This window comes from Aptenodytes patagonicus, chromosome 7 (genome assembly GCF_965638725.1).
Source record: "Aptenodytes patagonicus chromosome 7, bAptPat1.pri.cur, whole genome shotgun sequence".
Classification (NCBI taxonomy): domain Eukaryota; kingdom Metazoa; phylum Chordata; class Aves; order Sphenisciformes; family Spheniscidae; genus Aptenodytes; species Aptenodytes patagonicus.
Genome location: NC_134955.1, coordinates 63,512,355 through 63,533,335, shown reverse-complemented (window position 1 = coordinate 63,533,335; position 20,981 = coordinate 63,512,355). Strand labels below are relative to the sequence as shown.

General features: G+C 44.7%; 1 protein-coding gene across 2 annotated transcripts; it reads right to left on the bottom strand.

Moving 5' to 3' along the window:
- Window positions 1–1,462: 1,462 nt before the first annotated feature.
- On the bottom strand, window positions 1,463–20,123 carry PLD4 (phospholipase D family member 4). 2 transcript variants are annotated; one of them, XM_076343442.1, is made up of 11 exons: window positions 20,087–20,123; window positions 13,535–13,624; window positions 11,675–11,880; window positions 10,859–11,042; window positions 9,349–9,469; window positions 8,860–8,987; window positions 7,948–8,148; window positions 7,412–7,551; window positions 4,692–4,857; window positions 3,563–3,659; window positions 1,463–2,271 (listed from the first exon to the last, which is right to left on the bottom strand). In XM_076343442.1, the coding sequence occupies exons 2-11, from the start codon at window positions 13,592–13,594 to the stop codon at window positions 2,063–2,065; spliced, it is 1,512 nt and encodes a 503-aa protein (XP_076199557.1). In that variant the 5' UTR covers window positions 13,595–13,624; window positions 20,087–20,123; the 3' UTR covers window positions 1,463–2,062. The 2 variants fall into 2 exon arrangements, with proteins under 2 accessions (XP_076199557.1, XP_076199556.1); XM_076343441.1 differs by lacking the exon at window positions 20,087–20,123 and adding an exon at window positions 16,640–16,727.
- Window positions 20,124–20,981: the final 858 nt, after the last annotated feature.

Below are 20,981 nucleotides of genomic sequence, written 5' to 3'. Positions count from 1 at the left end.
ATGTATTTGCTGGTACAGGATTATAAACCCGTGAAATGGAGCTAGTGAAAACCAGCTGGGGAGGTTCTACTTTGCCAGAAATTTTAATCAGTGAATGGAAATGTCAAAATATTAAGCAGCCTCTAGAAAAGAAATAAGGGAGGAGAGCACTAAAAGCACCTGCATCTTCCTCAATATGTTTGCACATATGTGAATACTCACAAAATTTCAGTGTTATTTATAAATGTAACTATATGTCTTAAAAGTCTGCCTTAATAACAACAAGCATTGATTTGTAATTATGGATAAAACAATCCAAGGAATCTTGGAATTGTCTGGAAGAGACAGCTAAGGAGCAGCCTGGAAACCAAAAAATGGAAAATTGGTTGGGATCGTCTCCAAAAGACCTCATGGGGAAGGGGCCTTATTTGTACGGGGATTTGTGTGTATTCACAAAGATATAAATCAGTGCACACACAGACAATCACAGTGGGTCCCTTCATCATTCTCAGCCTAGGGCAGGGGTTCAAAAGCACCAAAACGCTTCCTCTGGAGGATGGGGAGGTTGCACCGTGATGGGGAAGCCCGTAATCCCTCTACCCAGTGCTGTGTCTGTGGCAAGAGAGATGGCCTCAGAGCTAAAATGCAACCAAATGGGGCGCTGCCAGGACGGGAGTGAAGCCGCGAGCTGCCGCACGCCTTTCGGGGCTGGAGAGGTCCCCTGTGGTTTCACAGCTCTCAGAGGTGGAGCGCCAGGACAGGGGGGTTGTTTGACCGTTACAGAACGTCCCCGTGCCCTGGGCTTTTGCCTTGGGCTCTCTCGCCTCTGCCATACATCAGTGCCAAAGCAAAAAATTCACTTTGTGACTCCATTTCCAGTGTCAGGCAAAGGTGCCTGACACCAGTGAGGGTCACGGAGCCCCAGCCCAGTGTCACTCACACCCCTCCACGGCTGGAGCACGCGCCCTGCTTTCCTTTCCTGTCACTTCTGACAGTCATCCAGGGCAGAGCTGCCGCACAGTGGCCGATAAGGACATAAGGCACCAGATGGCTCAGGTTTATGGTCCCTGTGTGACTGCAGATGAAAAGGCAGCCCAGACACCAAGTGCTGGTCAGGGCCAGCACCAGGACAGCCCTAAAGGAGCAAGGAGGCTCTCCAAGCACTTCCCACAGCGCAGGTGGGATGCCTTTGCCACACCAGCACTCACGCAGCAGCTTTGCCCCGCTCCCCCCATCCTATTTGCTGCATGAGGCCAACGTAGAGACATTCAAACACCCCCAGACACTCAGGAGTCCAGGGCAGCTGAGCTGGAAGCTGGCCCCAAGATTTAAATCCCAGGCATTTAACTCTGGCGACTAGCCTCAACACATAAATACAGGTATTTCCCTGTACCTCTAATTCCTAAATGCTTTTAAAAATCTGCCCTCACTATTGTAGGTGATTGCTTACATGGCTCAAATCGTAAAATGGCCAGGAGTTTATTAAAAATATGCTTAAACACATGTAAGCAAACACGGTTAATGGAACATTAAGGTCGAAATATATAGCTGCCTAAGATAAAATAGCACAGCAATGATGATCTGCATCTCTGATGTATTAAGATCTGGTTGTATCTTCCATGTTTGCTTTAATATTGGAACAGGCTGCCCAGGGAAGTAGTTGAGTCCCCATCCCTGGAAATATTTAAAAGACGTGTAGATGAGGCGCTTAGGGACACATTTTAGTGGACATGGTGGTGTTGGGTTGATGGTTGGACTCGATGATCTTAGAGGTCTTTTCCAACCTCAATGATTCTATGATTCTATGATTCTATGAATATCAGACAGTTTGTCATATAACACTGTATGCATTTCATTAACTATGGGATGAAGTAATCACACAAAAAAGGAAATGTCACACACTGACTAATGGTTTTGCAGGTAGAGTCAACTATGAGAAGTTCTTGCATTATCAGACAGTGTGGACACCACGAGGAAGCGATTTCTCTGACAAAGACATAAAGAAGAAAGCTCCTTATTTTGCATGGGGAATAGGATGCAAATATATTTTTGTTTCTATTTAAAATTTATATTTCAATTCACTTCAGAGTCTGCCCCTCCAGTTACAGTCTTTCTGTCCCTGCACATCTTCCAGATTCACTGCGTATTTGGAATTCCAGTCTCGCTCAAAAAGTTTTTTTAATTGTTCCTGGATAGGCAGTTGTCTTCTTTGCAGGTTGGTCGAATTCTGTTTGATAATTAGTCCCACGCCAGCTGTATTAATGAAGTAATCTTCTGACCAATTGGAAGTCCCTATGCAATGGAAAAGTAGCTAATTAGAAAACATTCATTTCCCAGTGTTCTGTTTGGTCTCCATAGTTGTTAAGTCCACATTGCCTGGCTTTGCTGATTTGCTGTACAACTGCAAATCTCATTAGGACCAGCAAAAATCAGGTCACCTCCTTCTTACTCCAGACCTCAGGTTTCGGAAAGTCAGTATTAACTGCAACCCTGAAGCTTCGTAACACTGATTCCTTACAGCCTGTGGCAGAGATGCACATCTACTCATTATAAATATGGGAATAGAGTGCAACATTTGGGTATTAAGAGGGGTAAAAGCCAGTGTTTGATATGAGTTTCTGTCTTTAAAGAAAAAAAATCCTCAATGGACTTAGTTCTCTTTACTTGTTAAAGGAAAACAAGAGGAGAAACTGGACCCTTGATCAATAAATCCTCAGGAGCTGTTCCGAGCTCAGCGTGCAATGCCTGCTTTTAAACCAGGCAGATCTGGGAATCCAGCTGTAGACATTGTCTAGGGCTCTCTCCAAAGCTACCACCATTCAGAAAATCAAACACTGGGAAAAAATACACATTTTATCACTTAGTACTTCTGGTGTTCACCTTAGCCAGAAAAATCTACTGTCAATTCCAGAAGGTGCTTAGGCATGAAAACAAATTATCTGCATATCTGCCTTCAAAAGACAACTCAGTAAGAAACAAGTTCTATTAAATGCAATTGGAGCTGCAAGTCCTCAGCCTGTTGGAAGATCGGGCTATTTGCTGGTTTTTCCAGCAAATATCCTTTTTTGAGGGATCCTAATAAAAGAGCGAAAAATAAACACCATCCTGTCTTTCAGGAATTGAGCAGCAATTGACACTGCTGTTTTCTCATTTCCGTTCCTAGAATTCTGTTCAGCAAACAGTGCATGGAATTAATTCCTCCCAGCAATTTCTTTTTATTAAAGCGCAATAACGTTATATACTAGAGCATCAGCTATCACTGCATCATTCTGAGCACACAGTCTGTGAAATTCCTACTGTGCTTGTCACAGGCTGTGCACTGAGACTTGTCATGCTCTGTTCTTAATGCTTCACAATCATATGAAATAATCTCTTACTGAACTTGACCTACATTATTTTCTCTCCTTCACATCTCTATTTCTTTACCCAGGGCAGACATTCTGATAAAGCCATATACTTTGATACGTTTATCTGCTTTACATGGCAAAATGAGGTCTTTTTTGATATTGCAGCCCATCCTATCTCAGTCTCAGTCCTATAGATCTGAAGATACTGTAAGTGTTTGGAATAATGGAATACATACCAATATAGGCTACTTTATCAGTGACCATATATTTGTTGTGATTCACTCTCCCATGAGGAATATTTGTGTGATTCAGAACTGGAACAATGAAGAGTTTCTGGATGGAGAGAAATTAAAAACACAAATAGAAATACCAGAGTGAGGAATAGATTGAATAATTGGACAATGCAGATTTTCTATATTTTCAAAGAATAAAATAGTACAGAAAGAACAGAAGAGAATATTCCACACACTGTTATTGAATGTACCATAAAAGAGATTTTAGTCTTATCCAAGAAAACTAACAAATAGTACTTCCAGTATAAATAAAATTGGATAAGCAATTGAGATCAGATAAGGATAATGTTTGCTTCACAATGTTCCATTAGTGGCACAGCTATTATCATTACAGGGCAGACAATTAAATGCAGTTTTAGGCAGCTGTTTAATAGATCTGCATTTACCACTGATTGCTGCTCTTATTTTGTGCTAGAATGGGCTGATCACAGACACAGGGGTACTGCAGGCAGCAAGAATGCCTAACTTTTTGTGTTAACTCTTACTAAAATCTACATTTTTGTTCCTTTTCTTTTTTTTTTGGTAACCATCCCTCCTTACTTCTGTGACTTCTCTCTGTCATGGTAACTGCATTATGCTGGGAGCTTCCACACCATCCCCACCCCACTTGATGCATTCCAGGCTAGTGCCGATGGCCTGTGTGTAATATTTACTGCTCAAAAATGGGTCCGGTTGTACAGGCAGTCAGCAGAGCTCTTAATTGTGAAAAACTGATAGTAATTAGACCCATTTAAGATACTCCATACAGGAAAAGGTCTATGAGAAGAGCACTAAGTTGTCATATAAACTGTAAGTGTCATGGTGCTCAGCAAAAGCGACTGCCTGGATAACGTTGCGAGTGCTGCAGCTAGGCACATCCCTTGGTATCCCTAGTAGCTTGCAATAGCTGCTTCCTCAAAGGTTATCTCTTGGGCCTTATTTTCCCAAGGACCCAAAAGAGTCGCTGCAACAGTGGACAATCTGCTTCTCTAAAACCTGATACTTGCAGATGCAACTGGCAGCTTAGACTCAAAAATCAGTGGGGGGTCCATATCCTCAAGCTGTCTTTCCAAACTCAGGTTTCTTATCGTACCACGTCGACACTGATGTGGGCACGTGGGTTGTTGAGAGCACGCAGGGACCTCAGATAGTAAAGCATGGCTGGGTCAGAGTGGGTCCAGCAGCTGACCAGAAGCCGGATTTGTACTCTGTAGTTGAAAGCTGCACGTCTCAGAGCATTGTCAATGGCTGGCCAGTATCTAGAGAAAAGTAGAAGGGTGGAAAAAGGGATATTTTTGAAGTAGAAAGCTGTGACAATAAACTGAGAATACAAGTGACACCATGCACAGATGAGATCTCTGATGTCTAGTAAGAGAAGCACTTGTGCCTTCACTGGAGGTATAAATAAGATTTCTGCCTTCTACCCAGCCAGTTCTTTTCCCAGTGTGTTTTGAGACCTCCAGTCTCTGCCAAATTGGGTTGAAATTGATCAAAAAGTTTAAAGCTTAGTGAAGTGCACGTACACAGATACACACACAGCGTGGTGCTCATTTCCTTAGGAAACTAAAAATAACAGTAGCAACTCCAACATAAAGCCGGATCATACAGCATGAAGTAAAAAGGACAGTGCAGAGCCCAGGGGAAAGCCTAAGAGCCATTTTGCAGAATATGGCCGTGTCAGGACCCTGGAGACTGTTTCTAGTGTCTGCAGTGGTCCTGTGCCATCAGCCAGCATGGACAGGCTCTATCCCTCCCCATCCCTCCTTGCTCTCTTTAGTATGCCGTGTGCCCCCGAGGTAACAAGCACAGCTGCGCTCTCGTGACACAGGGCTGCCCGTTTTCCTGACATTTGTGTTAGCAATAGCTTAGGGCACAATTTTTAACATCCTTCACCCAACTACACAACACTAAGCGCTGGACAATGTACATCCCAGGACTATTAACTCCAAACACCAATGTAGCATTTTCATTCCGAACAAGTGCTGCGTGGAGGAAGACAAGCATCTTTAGTACAGATTGGAGGACTGATACAGAGAGAGGTCCAGCACTCATTCACAGTCCCATGAGCAATGATGAATTAATTTGCCTAACTTATTCCTTTTGGTCTTATGTACAAAGGCCTGAATTCTCAAATCCTCCCCTGCACATCGTCCTATCGTGATCAACAGACCGGCCATGTGTTTTCAGGCTCAGGCTGACTCATAGATCCTGAAAAACTCAGAAAAACATGCTATTTAGAAATGCTATTTTTGATCAGTTTCCATTTTTTAAATATATTGGTTTCCAGTTGATTAACACTCAGGCATTAAGACAGCAGCTTTGTTCCCTCTGCCTCAGCTGCTGGAGGAACCTAACCTGAACTAATCAGCCTCAATTCATTACACTACAGCTGGTTGCTGTGGAGATAGCCCGAGGCCCCGCGCTGCTTTCCCTAGGCCTTTCAAACTCTTGTTTTCATCAGATCAGGCCCTAGATGTCACAAATGGTGGATTAAGGCTTCAGATGAAGAATGAGGAGTATTAACACACTCATTCCTAAGGGGGAAAAGAGACTTTCTGTGAACCTATTCTTAGCTAAAAGCAGGAGATGAGAAACCCAGAGATTCAACCGTACAACACAGAAACTGAAAATCCGCTAAGCTGTTTGATTTATAAAAAATATCCTCCAAGTGGAAGCTAGTCTTTGAGATTTTGTTTCAAGGACAGTAGAATTATCTGTGTCTATCTATTATCCTACACCCTTCCTGCTAACACACACACACACAGAGCTGAACAACAGAGGCTTTACAGAGTCATGCCAGAGGACATGATGCATGGTATAATTGTGGCTAAATGGCAACCTAGAGCTCACCCTATTCCTTACAAGCCACATTGTACACAATTATTTTGCTTGAACTTCTTTCTCAGTCAGATTATTTAGATGATTGGAAAACTCAGAAAAGTTATAAGCAGATAATATTCAGAGCACTTGGTTGCATGTAAACATCCTAATTCAAGCACATCTAAGAGGATTTGGAGTCTTAGTGGTTGCCCCATGACTGACTAACTTTCTGTGTTACTCAGATTTGAGTTGATGTGCAGAGTCTGCGTAATTCTGCTGTGACCTTGGGCAGCCCACTGGGACCGTGGCAGTGGTCCACCACACACAATTTGATCACTCCAGATCACCACTACCACCTTCTCTTTGAGAGCTGCTGCTGCATGCACCCAGCACGCTTCAGGAATTTGGCTGTCCTTAGATGGAATTATAAAAAAAGGCAAATAAAAGCCCAGAAGTTTCTTTTAGAGACTGTTTCAGCTACCATTGCAGAGGTCAGCAAGGACAGTTAAGGATCAGTCTCTAAACTATGGGTCAAGTAGGTCAAACAGGCAGCAGAGCCAGAAGTCAAGAGTCTTCAGAAGTAAAGAGCAGAAAGAAACAGGAGCAGAAGAGGGGAGCAAAGCAGTATTTTCTCTGAAAAGTCTGATGTCAGATGTATTTCTGCTGTTCCCATTCCTCTCTCTATTCATAAAGCTGCTCTGTCGTATTTTGAAGGGAGCTGTACCTGACTGTCCTTAGTCTGGCACTTCACATTTTTCTTGCTGTGTGAAGGGCACAGGAGGCTACTCTAAAATGCCAGCGAAGCACATGGGCAGTATTGGATACCATCCTTCCTGTAGCATCAGTACTTGCACAGTCCACAAGGCAGTCGTGAATGCAGAGCAAAGCCTCAGTTCTCTCCACTCTGACTATTTTCATTGCAGAAGGGGAGGAATAGTACATTTTTCCTTCAAATAGTGCAGTCAACTGATTTGGTCAGGATTAAAATAGTACCTTTCTGGATGAACAAAACGGCTGGTAGGGAAATATTCCATAACAGAAACATAGACAAATTTCTGTGCCTCACTGATAATACTGATTATAGCAAAGAGGTCGTGGGTGCGACCTTCTGGACAAAATGCTGGAGGAGAAGCCTGTAAAGAATAAAACATGCAGGTCAGTGATTTAATCCTTTTTCTGTCAGACTGTGATTCATTTATATTCAGATCTGTTCAGTTTTCATTACAATAGCGCAAAGCACTTGAGGTGGACCACTATCGTTCCTCATGCCTTCCATGTCCTGATGGGTCAGATACTTATTGATATATTGAGTTCACAGGTGATTAAAGGAGACCTGCACCCCATCCTTGCCATACTACCTGACAGCCGAAGCTGGGTCAACCCTTACTCCCTCAGTAGTTCCAGAGAAACTTGATGAATGAATTATTACCCAACTGGACCACAAGTTACTGAGGACTGCTGAAGACACTTTTCTGGCCAATGCTTAAACATAGTTTACAGTCTATCTTGTTATTTTAAAACATACTTACAGAAAAATAGGCTTTTGTCAAGATTCCATTGAATTCTACTTCCAGAGGCTGACGCTTGTTAATGTGGGTAGAATAATTAAGAGGCCAAGGGAATGGGATGGTAGCATTAGCATGTCCAAGATCCCAGTAAGTACTAAATGTTTTCTGGAGGTCTTTGGCCAAGCAGCTGCAGTTGTATATCACAGCACCAAACTCTTTCACCTGCAAAGAGAGTGTCCTGGTTTCGGCTGGGATAGAGTTAATTTTCTTCCTAGTAGCTGGTACAGTGCTGTGTCCTGGATTTAGTATGAGAACAATGTTGATAACACACCGATGTTTTAGTTGTTGCTAAGCAGTGCTTACACTAGTCAAAAGACTTTTCAGCTTCCCGTGCTCTACCGACTGAGAAGGCTGGAGGTGCACAAGGAGCTGGGAGGGGGCACAGCCAGGACAGCTGACCCCAACTGGCCAAAGGGACATTCCATACCATGGGACGTCATGCGCAGTACATAAACTGGGGAAAGCTGGCCGGGGGGGCCGCTGCTCGGGGACTGGCTGGGCATCAGTCGGCGGGTGGTGAGCAATTGCATTGTGCATCACTTATTTTGTATATTCTTTTATCATTATTATTATTATTATTGTTTTCCCTTCCTTTTCTGTCCTATTAAACTGTCTTTATCTCAGCCCACAAATTTTACCCACTGGGTGGGGGGAGTGAGCAAACGGCTGTGTGGTGTTTAGCTGCCTGCCGGGTTAAACCACAACAGAGAGCAAGCTATGTCACAGCCCCCTAAAGAACCACCTCCACCTCCAGGGGTTTCTTTGCTGTTTCTCCCACTCAGTCAATATTTTACATCATTATGATTTTTCTCTGTTATGTGCTAGGACACGAACTTCCCCCCAGATTTTTGAATATGCAGCAGCAGAGCTTACCTGAGATAAAGATCTCCAGTCCATATTTGCACTACCAATATATATGTGTTTCATGTCTACAATCCAGAATTTGCTATGCAACACTCCTCCTGCCAAATGTCCAAAATCAATCTTTTTTACGTGAGCCCCTGAAGAAAGATGGGGAGGGGAAAAAGAGTTTAGATACAGCATGGAGATGGTAATCTAGTGCTCCCCTGACAGCCAGAACATGTCTGGATGTCTAATACCTGCAACTGGTAATAACTACCAAAATTCACAAGCACTCATTCCTGGGAATACAATAACTTGCAGTATACAAAATGTGACCTTTCAGAAAAATCCTTAAGGGCATGACAACATACACAGAAATCATGAACTAGTGAATACATAGTGCCTGTCCTGTGAACCCATGTAAGCACCATGCCAGAATAGGCCTGGGAGACCAGTTTCTCTCAGATCCCTTTTTGCATTACTGAAGTTCTGAGGGCATCACTGAAGTGAGATAATTACCTTTTTCCTCTAAAAGCTCGAGGTCAGTTGAATTTGTAGCCAAAGTTGGCATACTTGCTGCAACGTACACAGAGACATTCTCTGCGAGTAATCTCTCAAACCTCTTCAGAATATCTTCACCCTGCACAGTACATTGTTAATTTTTTTATTTTGTTATAGAACATTTAGCAAAATACATGCAAGTACAGTGTTACTAATGGATGCTTCCTTTGAAGAACGCCAACACAAGGAAGGTCAGAAATTTCACCTATTTCAGCAGTGTTTCAACCAGAGAAAAAAGGGAACAAAGATTCTGATCCAATGTATGACTCAAAGTTTATTTTCTACCATTTAATACTATTAGATATAAGGTTTAAAAGTACAACCGCAAACATCCTAGACCTGAAAGGTGAACGCCCCAATGAAGATCAGCTGTTGGATGCTGAAGCTCAACAGATACGCTGTGTCATTTCTCCCTGAGGATAAAAGTAACAGAGACCGTCCTAAACTGAGCTGTCCCTTTAGCAGGGCTCAGCCTTACATCTGTCACTTTTACTTCTTCTCATGTGGAGGAAATGAGTCAGCTTATGGCACCAGACCCATCTGGTGAGGAAGACAAGGAGAGCAGTTCCAGAGAGTGAGGACAGTGAGAAAGGTGTGCCAGGAGGGAGGCAGAGGCTCTGCCCACAGTAATAAAGAGGCCAGTATCTGGTCTTTCAGCAAACAACACGATTCCTGACACGTGACTAAACTCCATACCTGCCTGAAATAGAGTGGCCTTGTCCCTTCTGCTTTTCAGAACAGTCCCCAGCCCATACTGTCCCCCAGACTCTGCTCAGGATTGCCTGGGAAGTTGCCAGCTGCCACAGGCCAAAAGAGAGCCAAGGGACAATTAAACATGATGGATGGTCGCAAGGTGAGCCTGTGCCGTGGCCTCTGTCATTTACTTTTGGTGGTGGAGCCAGAGTGGCCCCGCAGGAAGCCTGGCTGCACAGGGTGCCCATGAGGACAGCCCTGCAAAGGAGAGCAAACGTCCTAAGCTGCTGTCCAACGGCATGGTTCAGGGACACCTGCAAAACGGGCGAATGCAGATGCTGTGTCTGTACACAGGGGAGAAGCAGACTCTGAGGCAGTCAGAAGTCCAGCAGACTTTGCTTCCTGACTCTTCCAGCTATCCAGTGGGAATTGGCATGTTCACTTGTGTAGATCCTGTAGGCTCTTCAGCCATGCCACTGGCTGCCCCTACCACAGGTTGACCATCTGCAGGGTAAGCGAGTGTGGGTTTGAGACTGACCTCTGTGTTGCTCTTAAAACACAGCATAGAAATATTCAGAGACATGCCCAGATGGAGTCTATCTTGACTGGAGGAGGAAAGTTGGTGTGCTGCTTCAGACCAGCACAGAAAACCTTTCCGGGTTTGCAGGAAGAGTCAAGCAGTGTCTCTGGGAGACAGACCACACAGACAATCTGCCATCTGCCACATCTACGAGACATACAGCCATGGATGTGCTTGTCATTGATTTTCTCCTACCTGCTTAGAAGATGAATCATTGACGTTGATATCCTTCCCAGTAAGAGACCAATAGTAAGAAGCCACATGAATTTCTTCCTGGGCTATATCAAGGAGTCTCATCCAGGCTTGGTACAAGGGTTTCGCTGCAGTGCTATTTATCTCAAAAGCTAAGTCATAAGGAACATTTTCCACAAGTTCAAAGCTGCAATGGCAATTGTACATCGTGAAGCAAGTGACTGTGACCCAAGCAGGAAAACAAGCACCCGTCATGCCGTACAGTTGGCCATTTTGAATGTCAACCTCAAAAGCAAACAAGCTGAACTGGACAAACAAGCTGGGAGTACTCTCCTCAGTAGCCGTTCTGAGCTTTGAATTTTACCATCCTAAGGACGAGGAGAAAAATAACCTCCTGGGGCTGGGTGTCACTTTGGTACCCTCTCCACCCTCTGCCCGGACAAACACCCACTGCCCCCTTCCAGCCTCTGAAAGAGGGTGGGCTCAGCAGAGGCTGCTTTGCCCGCTGGTTGCTCTACTGCCTGCCACCACTGCCACAAAGGGAGGATGGCTGGAGGTGGTGGAGCAGCTACAGAGCTATGCTGAACATACAAGCACAGGACCAGTAGTGGAGCTGCGATGCTGCCCCTACCGCTCCTCATAACGGGCAACTACGAATGACCCAATGCCTAAACAACACCCCCACTTTTCCCAAATTAGCGGTACTTTATCACTTCTTATACAATGGGAAGAGAACAAAAGCCATGTTGATATTGTCAGCATTGTAACTATTTCTCCACCTGGTGATTAGTTCTCCATGTGCCATTGGCCATGGCTTACCTGCAGGAATCATTGGACTTATTGGTGTCCTCCTCAATTACTGTGGTTCCTGGGAGATCTCCGTAGATTCCTTCTTCCTCCTCCACCTCTTCGTAAATGCTGACAACTGCTTCTTCTCCCTTAGGATCAACTATGCTGTCCACTCTCATGAAGTAAACAGCCATCAGGACAAGACCAAGTATCAAAATTGCCCCTAAGATTTGAAACTAGAACAGAATGCAAATAGGAGAAGATTTAAGTGATCACCAAGTCACTGATACACCAGCTAATGGATGACTACCTGTTGCAGGTGAGTAAACCACAATCATTGAATAGTAGTTCTGCTTTCAGCTACTGGCAGACAGTATTCTTAGATACACCACTGAAAGCGGGGACCACAAGCTACCTAGGGGTTGGTTTATGTGAGGACCGTGATTTTAGTTTTGGTTTAATTTTTCCTGTGCCAACATATCAAAACCTGTTTTTTTCCCAAACCTTATGATTAGTTTGACGTTGATTAGCTTTATTTTAGCACAAGACAAATGGGTTTTCAACAAAATTTCTACCAAAATCAAAACAAGAAAATCCATAACACAAGATTAGCTGTGGGATCAAGCCCAGCACTACCATAAAGAGGAAGTTCATGAAGTCAGGGGAGAAAAAGCAGGTCTGAAGATGTCAGAAACAGAAGGACATTTTGTGGTTTCTGAACATGTTCTGGTTTTGTCTTCTAACTTAAACCTCACTTAAGTGAAACTACACAAATCTCATTTATCCATGTGGCGAGTGAATGTATTTCCTTGTTGTTCTAGTGTGGTCAGTTAGCTTCATTTACCTTTTTCTGTATTTCCTTTTTTTTCCTGAACGTAGATGGGGAAAAAAAAAAAAAAAGCCTGGCCACCTGGTATATCCAGATCTGGAGTCCAGCCACTCACATGCTGAAACATATAGCACCAGGCTCTATATGTTGCCCTATATTGAGGAGGAAAAGACATCCACTAGTGCAGATCCATTTCCCCCCAACAATTATCATGTCTGGCTCCCGATGGCAATTCTTGGGAGCTGGGACCATCCACCACGCTGTGATAGGCAATGTGCACTTCAGAGTTGAGCTTTTGAACCTCCAGGCAGGAGAACCGAGTCTGGGAGTGGTCATGAGGCTGTAGCTATAAATGTGAGCTCCTGAAAGGGTACATATGAGACTTGCACAGAAACCAGTTGCCTCTGAAAGTATCTATTTCAGTTCCTATGCGGATAAAGTTTCTTACTTTTCATTTTCTCTGCTTTTATCAAGATCTACAGTGCTGCCATCAATTTCAGGCAGTGATTTGAATGAGAAAAACATTTTTAAACTGACTATCTACTTAAATTTTTGCCCTCTGGCTTGTTCTCCCTCTCGTTGAGGGCAAAAAAATCCCACCAATTTTTAACAGTTCTGCATTTCACCCCATGAACATGTTGGCAAGACTTAAACATCGCACAGGTTTTAGAAGACATTTCTAAGGTAAGAGATCTATTTTGAAGTCACATCTTGGCTGTCACCATGCTATACACTGTGATGTCCAGGTGCTCTAGGCATGCTGAATAAATAAATAAATGCTGTGCTAATGGTGGAAGTGAGGCTATTTGTATGAGCAAGGTTTACTGTCCTGAGCCAGGGCTGCAGGATTAGGCTCCACATTACCCCCTCTCGGCAAGGTTTGACCAGCCTACTGGATAAATCAATGAGGGTTTTGTCACTCACTTGTTTACAAATAGGATCGAAACCTACACAGATTTCTAAAATGGACAATAAAATCATTCTTAATCTGTTATTACTTTTCAGAAATGTCAGTGTAATCTCAGCTCTTGTAAGCAAATGTAGTGTATCCCAATAATTACCATTTTGACGTCTTTTTGATTGTTCACGCTTAATTTCATGTTGGAGGACTCATTAAACATCAGGGATGTTTTTAATGCTTTTTTCACAGTCTGAAAAACAGAAAAGTATGCAAGGGGAAAAAACAAGCTTTATGGCAACGTTTGTATAAAGCCAGTTACAGACTAAAAATGCAGGTTACTGCCGTTGCTTTATATAGTGCTCTGAGATTTAAGTATGGATCTGTGCAACATCTTCACTGTATTATGGGTCTTGAGTGACATTAACAGATTCCAGAGTGAGAGGGAGAGACAGGTCCCTGCAGTTTTTCCCTGGTGGACTCTACACACAAAAATCATTGCAGTAATGTGTAAACAACTGCATCGCTGCCTCTTCAAGTCATCCTTCAACACCCACTTTTGTCCTGTTGCAAGCTAACACATTTGCCAACAAGCAATAATTAAGCACAGGAGCTGTGGGTGATAGTGTACAGCATCAGTGTCATCCTGTGTGTGACTCTATTAGGCTCCTGCTCTCTTCCTATGCCTGTGAGTTGTCTTCAATGCCCATGTCTCTTCCAGAAGGGATGCCGTTAAGGGGACAGGGACCAGGCCAAAATATAAACTCCTCTTCCCCCCCCCCCCGTTGCAACCATGGCCCTAGAAAATAAGTTAAATTCTTTCCCTCCCCAGACAGTATTGCTTCACTCTTGTGTTATCACCAGTAGAGGCAACCGCAAGAGCAAATACCAAAATATGCCAAAACTCAAAGCAGATGGTAGGGCAGGGGTAGTTGGCCACTTGCCTATTTTGCCTTCTTGAAAGTTCAAACCAAAAACTTCATACATGCCTAACGGGTCATGAATCACCCCTGCACTGGCAGAGGTGAATTTACCCCACAGGAATCAGCTGTCATTTTTCATGCTCAGAAGCAAGAAGCACATCCTGGGGTATGGTAGATTTCAAAAAGTGCTACCAGATGATATCGCCACCTGTCCAGTCCCCAAACTGCTGCTTCCTATCCCTGAGCCACCCCGCATTTGTAGCCTGGAGGCTGAACATGCTGTAATGGTATCAGATATGTAGTTGCTCTGTGGGTGGCCACACTCGAACAAGTTTTAGGTAGGAAGGATCCTGCCAGGCTTGTCCCATCCATCTTGCCATATGTTCACAGCTATTGTCACCTGACCTGGATGGGCTCATCGTGTCTGCCCTCCCACACCAGTAAGGCAGCATGGCCACACACGTCCATACTGTGTCCTACTCCTGCCCACTCCACCTTTCTGTATGGATGCTGTGACCGCATGGAACAGGCAGGAGTTAGACACAGCACGGACATAGCCCCAAAGGCTTCTTGTGGGACCCAACTCACAAGAACTAGTGGGGCTGAACCAAAGAGGTGGAGGATGTCTTGAGAGACAAGGGAGATGGGTCTGAAACAGTGACTTGGGGAATGCGGGGGAGGGATGTGAAAAGAGAGGACCCAGGGTAAAAGAGCAGACAAGGGAGAATGAGAAAGGTGGAGAGGGAAGAACATGTATGAACAGTCATGCTTAAAAGCATGCTAGAGCTCCAGAGATGAAAGTTAAGTTTCCGTTTCAGGGTCTGCTTGTTGTTATTATCAGCTGTAGTCACTACAGCAGTGCCTACTTTCCAAGGCAGTTTTACTCAAGAGTTTTCACTGGCGCTTCCTTTTGCTGCCCCCAGATTCAGACGCAAGCTTTTACACTAGAAATAGTTACAAATGCTGGCAGGTAAACACCCATTCTCCCAGCCCTGGAGAAACTGAGCTGCTGCCAGCAGTGAAGGACAGTTGGCCATTCCCTGGTGAATGTCAGGTCCCCGTGCCCCTGAAATCCCAGTTCATGGTTTAAGCACAGTACAAAGACGCAGTGTCTTACCCCAAAGAGCTTACAGCCCAAGCAGAGAGGGGGGATACAACACACCACACAGAGAAAGCTGTGTGACAGCAACACGCATCATTCCCCCACCTTGAAAGAAAGCTGTCAAATACCAACCCAGAAGACTTAGTGGGAAGAAAAGGAAGAGAGAGCAAGAGAGAAGATGCTAAGGAGTTTGGTAGGAAACTGAGGCAAAGGGATTTTAAAGGAGGAGGAGAAAGGCAGCTGAAAAACAACAGCAGCAGCCCTTCAGCCTAGGCCAGGAGAGCCCAGTGCAGTTGCAGGTCATGCTCCACAGCTAGCTGCTTTGGCAGCAGCTGTCCCAACCAGCTGGGCTATCCAGTAACAAACAGCCCCCCACGGCTGCCCTGGGTGGTTCTCATCACAGAACCAGAGCCTGAGAGGTGTCATCTCATCCCTCTGGCCCCCAAAGCTAAAGTGCTCCCCATGATACATTCGGTGACCCAGGCAGTGTCTTGGTAAGGAACTGCAGCTGTAGGTGCACTTACAGCCGTGTGATGGCTTCAGAAGGACGGAACTTATGAGAAACAACTTCTTTCAGTTCTCTTTTTCAGCAACGGTTACAAAATGGCTTCAAAAAGCAGCATTTCTCTTAAAATATGATCGTGAACAGATCTCTCATGCCATAATAGAGTTATCTACCATTTGGTTCAACCGAAGTCCTTCTTGATACCTTTGACTGGTGATGAGTTAGATTCCCAGCTGCTACACAGAAGTCATGAGAACTGCACTAAAACATGCAGTTTAATTTTCAAGAAAGAAAACATCACAGACTCAACCAGAATTCTTAAGAATAATACTGTAGCTGGTCAGTAATTAACTATGGCTCCCTCGAAGCTTACAGGCCTTCACCAGCTGCCAATTTCAATGACTAAAGTTCATCCAAGAGCAGTAAGTACAAGCGCTACTCAGCATTGCTTCACAGGCTGGAACACAAGCTAATACCACAATCTGCTGAGTACACACGGGAGACTGTTGTTTATAACATTAAGGTTGCTTTCTCCCTGCCCCAAAAATAACTTTTGGTACTTCTTTTCTCCATCAGCACCAAACTCTTTCAGATTTTGGATTTCAAACAAAAGGATGAGATTTTTCGCTATACAAAATCCTCCCTGGAAGCTGTTTGAAGCTCCTCAGATGAACAAAGTGCATTCATCTCTCCATGACCACCCCACAGCACTCTCAAGATGATGGCAAGTGTACTTACCATCCTGGAAGACCTCCTCCTGTGTGGATATCCTACCGTAGCCTGATGTTACTCCCAACTCTGCTTACAAGAGGCAGCGTACATGCTTTTCGCCAGCAGATTTGTTTCGGGTTCTTCTGGTTTTTTTCTCCTCCTGCTGCAGATTACTTCCTCTTAAACACTGAGTTTCACAACACGCACTGACAGTTAGAGTCCCAAGTTCTTAGACTCCAGGTCCTGATCTTTACCTGTTTGGCATAACTTTCTGCAGTGCCCGACCTGGTTCAAACTCTGTTGAACGGCTAAGTTCCCACTGCCCTCAGTAGTGTAAGATCAGAGCCCACATCAGCACTAGAAGACACTGGTTAAAAGGACTGCTCAGCTTCGGTGCAGTTTGCATCCCAGACATGGCGGTATCCTCACTGCTTCATCCTTAACTCACCAGAAGCTTCATTTTAAACAGACAAACAGACCCTCCAAAAACACCTCTCTACCCAGTTCCTTTTGCAAGCACTTTCCTGCCCAATCATCCTTGGACAAACATAAGGGAGCAAACTAGCTCCTTTGAAATAATACAGCTTTCATCTTAAACAAATGGTATTTGGAATTTGCAGTGACACTGTTGAGGGAGAAGGTTACATGCAATGTTGAGTTTAGGCAGCTTCTAAGAAATGATGTCTTCTGTAAAAATCCAAAGGCTGCACCTCAGTCGACACGACTCAATACGGCAATGCTGCTGTTATTCTCCAGGCAGTCCCTCCATCCTGTTGAACCGAAGGATGCAGTCCCCTAGTTCAGTACCTGAGGAAGGCTGCTGTAGGGGGGAAACAAGTGAGGACTAACAAGGATCACAAGGCTCTATCATACCTTGTATTAAGCTGCTGAAGGTGGAAAAGCTCTCTCGTGTCCAGAGAAGGGCAACGAGGCTGGTGAGGGGTCTGGAGAACAAGTCTTATGAGGAGCGGCTGAGGGAACTGGGGTTGTTTAGCCTGGAGAAGAGGAGGCTGAGGGGAGACCTCATCGCTCTCTACAACTACCTGACAGGAGGTTGTAGCGAGGTGGGTGTCGGTCTCTTCTCCCAAGTAACAAGCGATAGGACGAGAGGAAATGGCCTCAAGTTGCGCCAGAGGAGGTTTAGATTGGACGTGAGGAAAAATTTCTTTACTGAAAGAGTGGTTAAACATTGGAAGAGGCTGCCCAGGGAAGTGGTTGAGTCCCCATCCCTGGAGGTATTTAAAAGACGAGTAGATGAGGCACTTAGGGACATGGTTTAGTGGGTGGTGGTGTTGGGTCGACGGTTGGACTCGATGATCTTAGAGGTCTTTTCCAGCCTCAATGATTCTATGATTCTATGATTCTAAGCTAAGAGGAGCCAGAGGGTAGGTCAGGTATGGCAGAAAGAGGCCTTTCTCTGGGAAGCTGAAGGTGTCATGAATGGTCTGCTTCCCCCAGGACCAAAACACAAGCAGTAACTCAAAGAAGGCCAAAAGTGAGAGAAAAGAAGATGGTGAAGCAGATATGACACCTGCCTGACCAGCCAGCTCTCACCTGAATTTACTGCTGTGCACAGATCACCTGTCACGGGGGCCATCCCAAATCTCTGTTAAAACAGGGCTTAAAAACAAGGCAAAGGCTACCGCCGTCCCTTTAGACTCGGGTTACCAGAAAGCTGAAGGCAGGATCCTGCTTGACCGAGGCTTCATCTGCAGTCAGGGAAAAGAGGCAACTCCAGTGAGCCACCATGCTAAAGGTCCAAATCGCCTCTGGGAAGTGTCCCTGTCCCTCCGCTGACTTCAGAGGCTGAGCATCCAAACTAAATATTTCAGTTAAGCGCCTCATGAGTTCAAGCCAGCGGTAGGTGACATACACGTCAGCAAGCTTAGCAACGAGCCGCCTTGCTCTGTTTATGGCAGGACTAAAATCCTGGCATGAACTATACTGACATAAATCACAAAAGCTCCCACTGACTTCAGTGAGTTCAGGATCGTACCACACAAGCAGCAGCACATTTGTATGAAGTTCAGGATTTATCGTTTATTGCTCCAATATCACCAGTTTAGTTCAAACTGGGAGAGGCTGGGTTATATGAGGGGGAAGAACAGTTTCCAGAAAAAGGACCCATATTTCTCCTCCTCCTTGGCAGCTCTCTAACCACTTACAGCACTGATTAATCTCATCCTCCTCCTCCTCCTCCTCTCCAGCTTGCAAAAGCCTGGTTTCCTTCCGCTTATCTGATCTCACATACCAGCCCAACATCAATTATGCATTTCTGATCTTACTAGCAGTGTTGTAGCTTTGAGGGTTTAGGGATGGAAGTGGGTTTGTGGGGAGAATATGATTTATTTGGCCAACTCATGCAATCGGAGGGAGGAAATCAAAAAAGACTGGCAAGTTTCAGGGTAAACAAGCAATCGGGTTTTTTCCTCCTCTTCCCCGCCTCTCAGACAAGGCTCCTTCTACCAGTTGCTCTGGTTGACGTGTCACCATCCCACACACGGAGTAAATACATCTCTCACCGTACGGTTGGGTGCCACTCTGTGGTTAACGTACTCCCTCCAAAAAGCATGCTCGGACTCCAGGTTGTTAGAAGGGTGCATTAAAAGATACAGTGAAAAATCTTTTCATGCCTGTGTGGGAGGTCTGCTAAGAAGAAACTGCCAGTTTAACACGTTCTCATCTCTGAGAGCTAATAATAGACAAAAACATCGCTACCACTGCAGAGATTACTACAAAACTACACTTTCTGTTTCACGAGGACTAGGCGGCTGGGCTCCGAACACAGTCGACAGAAGGATGGGAGGCAGGAACAGCCAGGGTCCTTACACTTGAAAAGAAAAATGCTCTATTCATACTTTGTGCCAAAAGATTGTATACTCAAATGAGCTGGGGGGCGGGGGGGGAAGAGTCATTTCAGGGAAGTGATTCAGCCGACAAGCCTAGAGAAAATCTCAAAATCTAAATAAAATTGTGATTCTTTTGTTTGGAAATATTTTTAAAGGTTTACTCAATTTTCACTTTTTAAAAAATTCAATAAATTCACTAAAACATCTAACCATGGACTTGAAACATTTAACTTGAAATATTTAACACTTATTTGGAATCATTTTGTTCAACCTAAAATTAAATGCTTGTCAGCTGTATTTTGTCTGGAAAAATATTTCAATTAATAAAAACCTAATCAGTGATTTGCATAGCTCAGCTGACTGCAGAGAGTCCGTCGCTGTCTCAGTCTTGTCACTCCCCTTGTGTCGCACTCGCCCTCCAGTCGCACCTAGGAAAGATGACCTACAAGTATTAAGAAAAGCGTCAGTATGTGCTGTCTGCCTTGAATACATCTGGCTTTGTATGACAAAAATTACACTCCTCCTCTTTGATTTGCAAAGTACCTGGCAACCCAGGAAACCACCGGCCCGATGCAACTGCTATCCTCACGTCCTCCTGAAGATAAAGAACATTTTTCTTGCTTACACAGAGGTTGATTTGCCTGTGGCGAAGGTGTGTTACAGGCTGCGTTATAATCCGTCCTCTTCGAGCCTGCCCCGCTATCAGCGGCTAGGAGGGAGATCCATTCCCTGGGAGAAACGTACCACCCGAAAGAGTGACCTGCTAGCTATGGTTAGTGCTGTGCTAAAGCCACACGTCCTCTTGCTGAAACCGAATTTCACCTGTGCCTCTGGATATTTCCTTGTCAACAAAGCGTTCCCAGGTGCCAGCTGGATGCCTCATTTTGCATTCCTATTTTTTTTTCCTTCCTGTGGTTCCTGTGAGTTGCATGTTGACAGAGGCAGAATCGTTACTGTTGAACAAGCCTTTTCTGGCACCAATTCTTTTGGCAAGTACAGTATTTTCAGTAATTTCTGTTCAGAGGAGGAAAAAAAAAGCTTAAAGAGAGTAGAGTCCTAGTGAGTACTATTTTCTTCCCTTCTTTTTTTTTTTGGCTTCCCTTGCTCAGCCCACATCATTCAGAGACCTAAGCAGTCGATGCATTAAAATAAAACACTTTTTCTAGATAACTGCATCAGGCACGCTCCGGTGTGTGGGTGCTCCAAGTCTCTGGAGGGCTGCAGCCAAATGGTTGTACCCCTCCTGAGGGAAGCAGCACACTCCACAGCCAAACCACCCACTGTTGCCCCATGCCAACCCCATCCCACCAGAAAAAGCTGAGACTGGCAGGGCTTCGCTCTTGAACAGTCTAAAAACGCCCTTGTCGAAAAAAGACATGGTCCTCCCACACCGTCACGTGGGCAGGACCCAATGGATGAGGGTCTATTGGTAGATCTTCACACGAAGTCAAAAAATGAGAACCTGTCTCTCTGATGACTTAGAGTTTTCCTCTAAGGAAGGATCCTGCAAACCCTGCCCA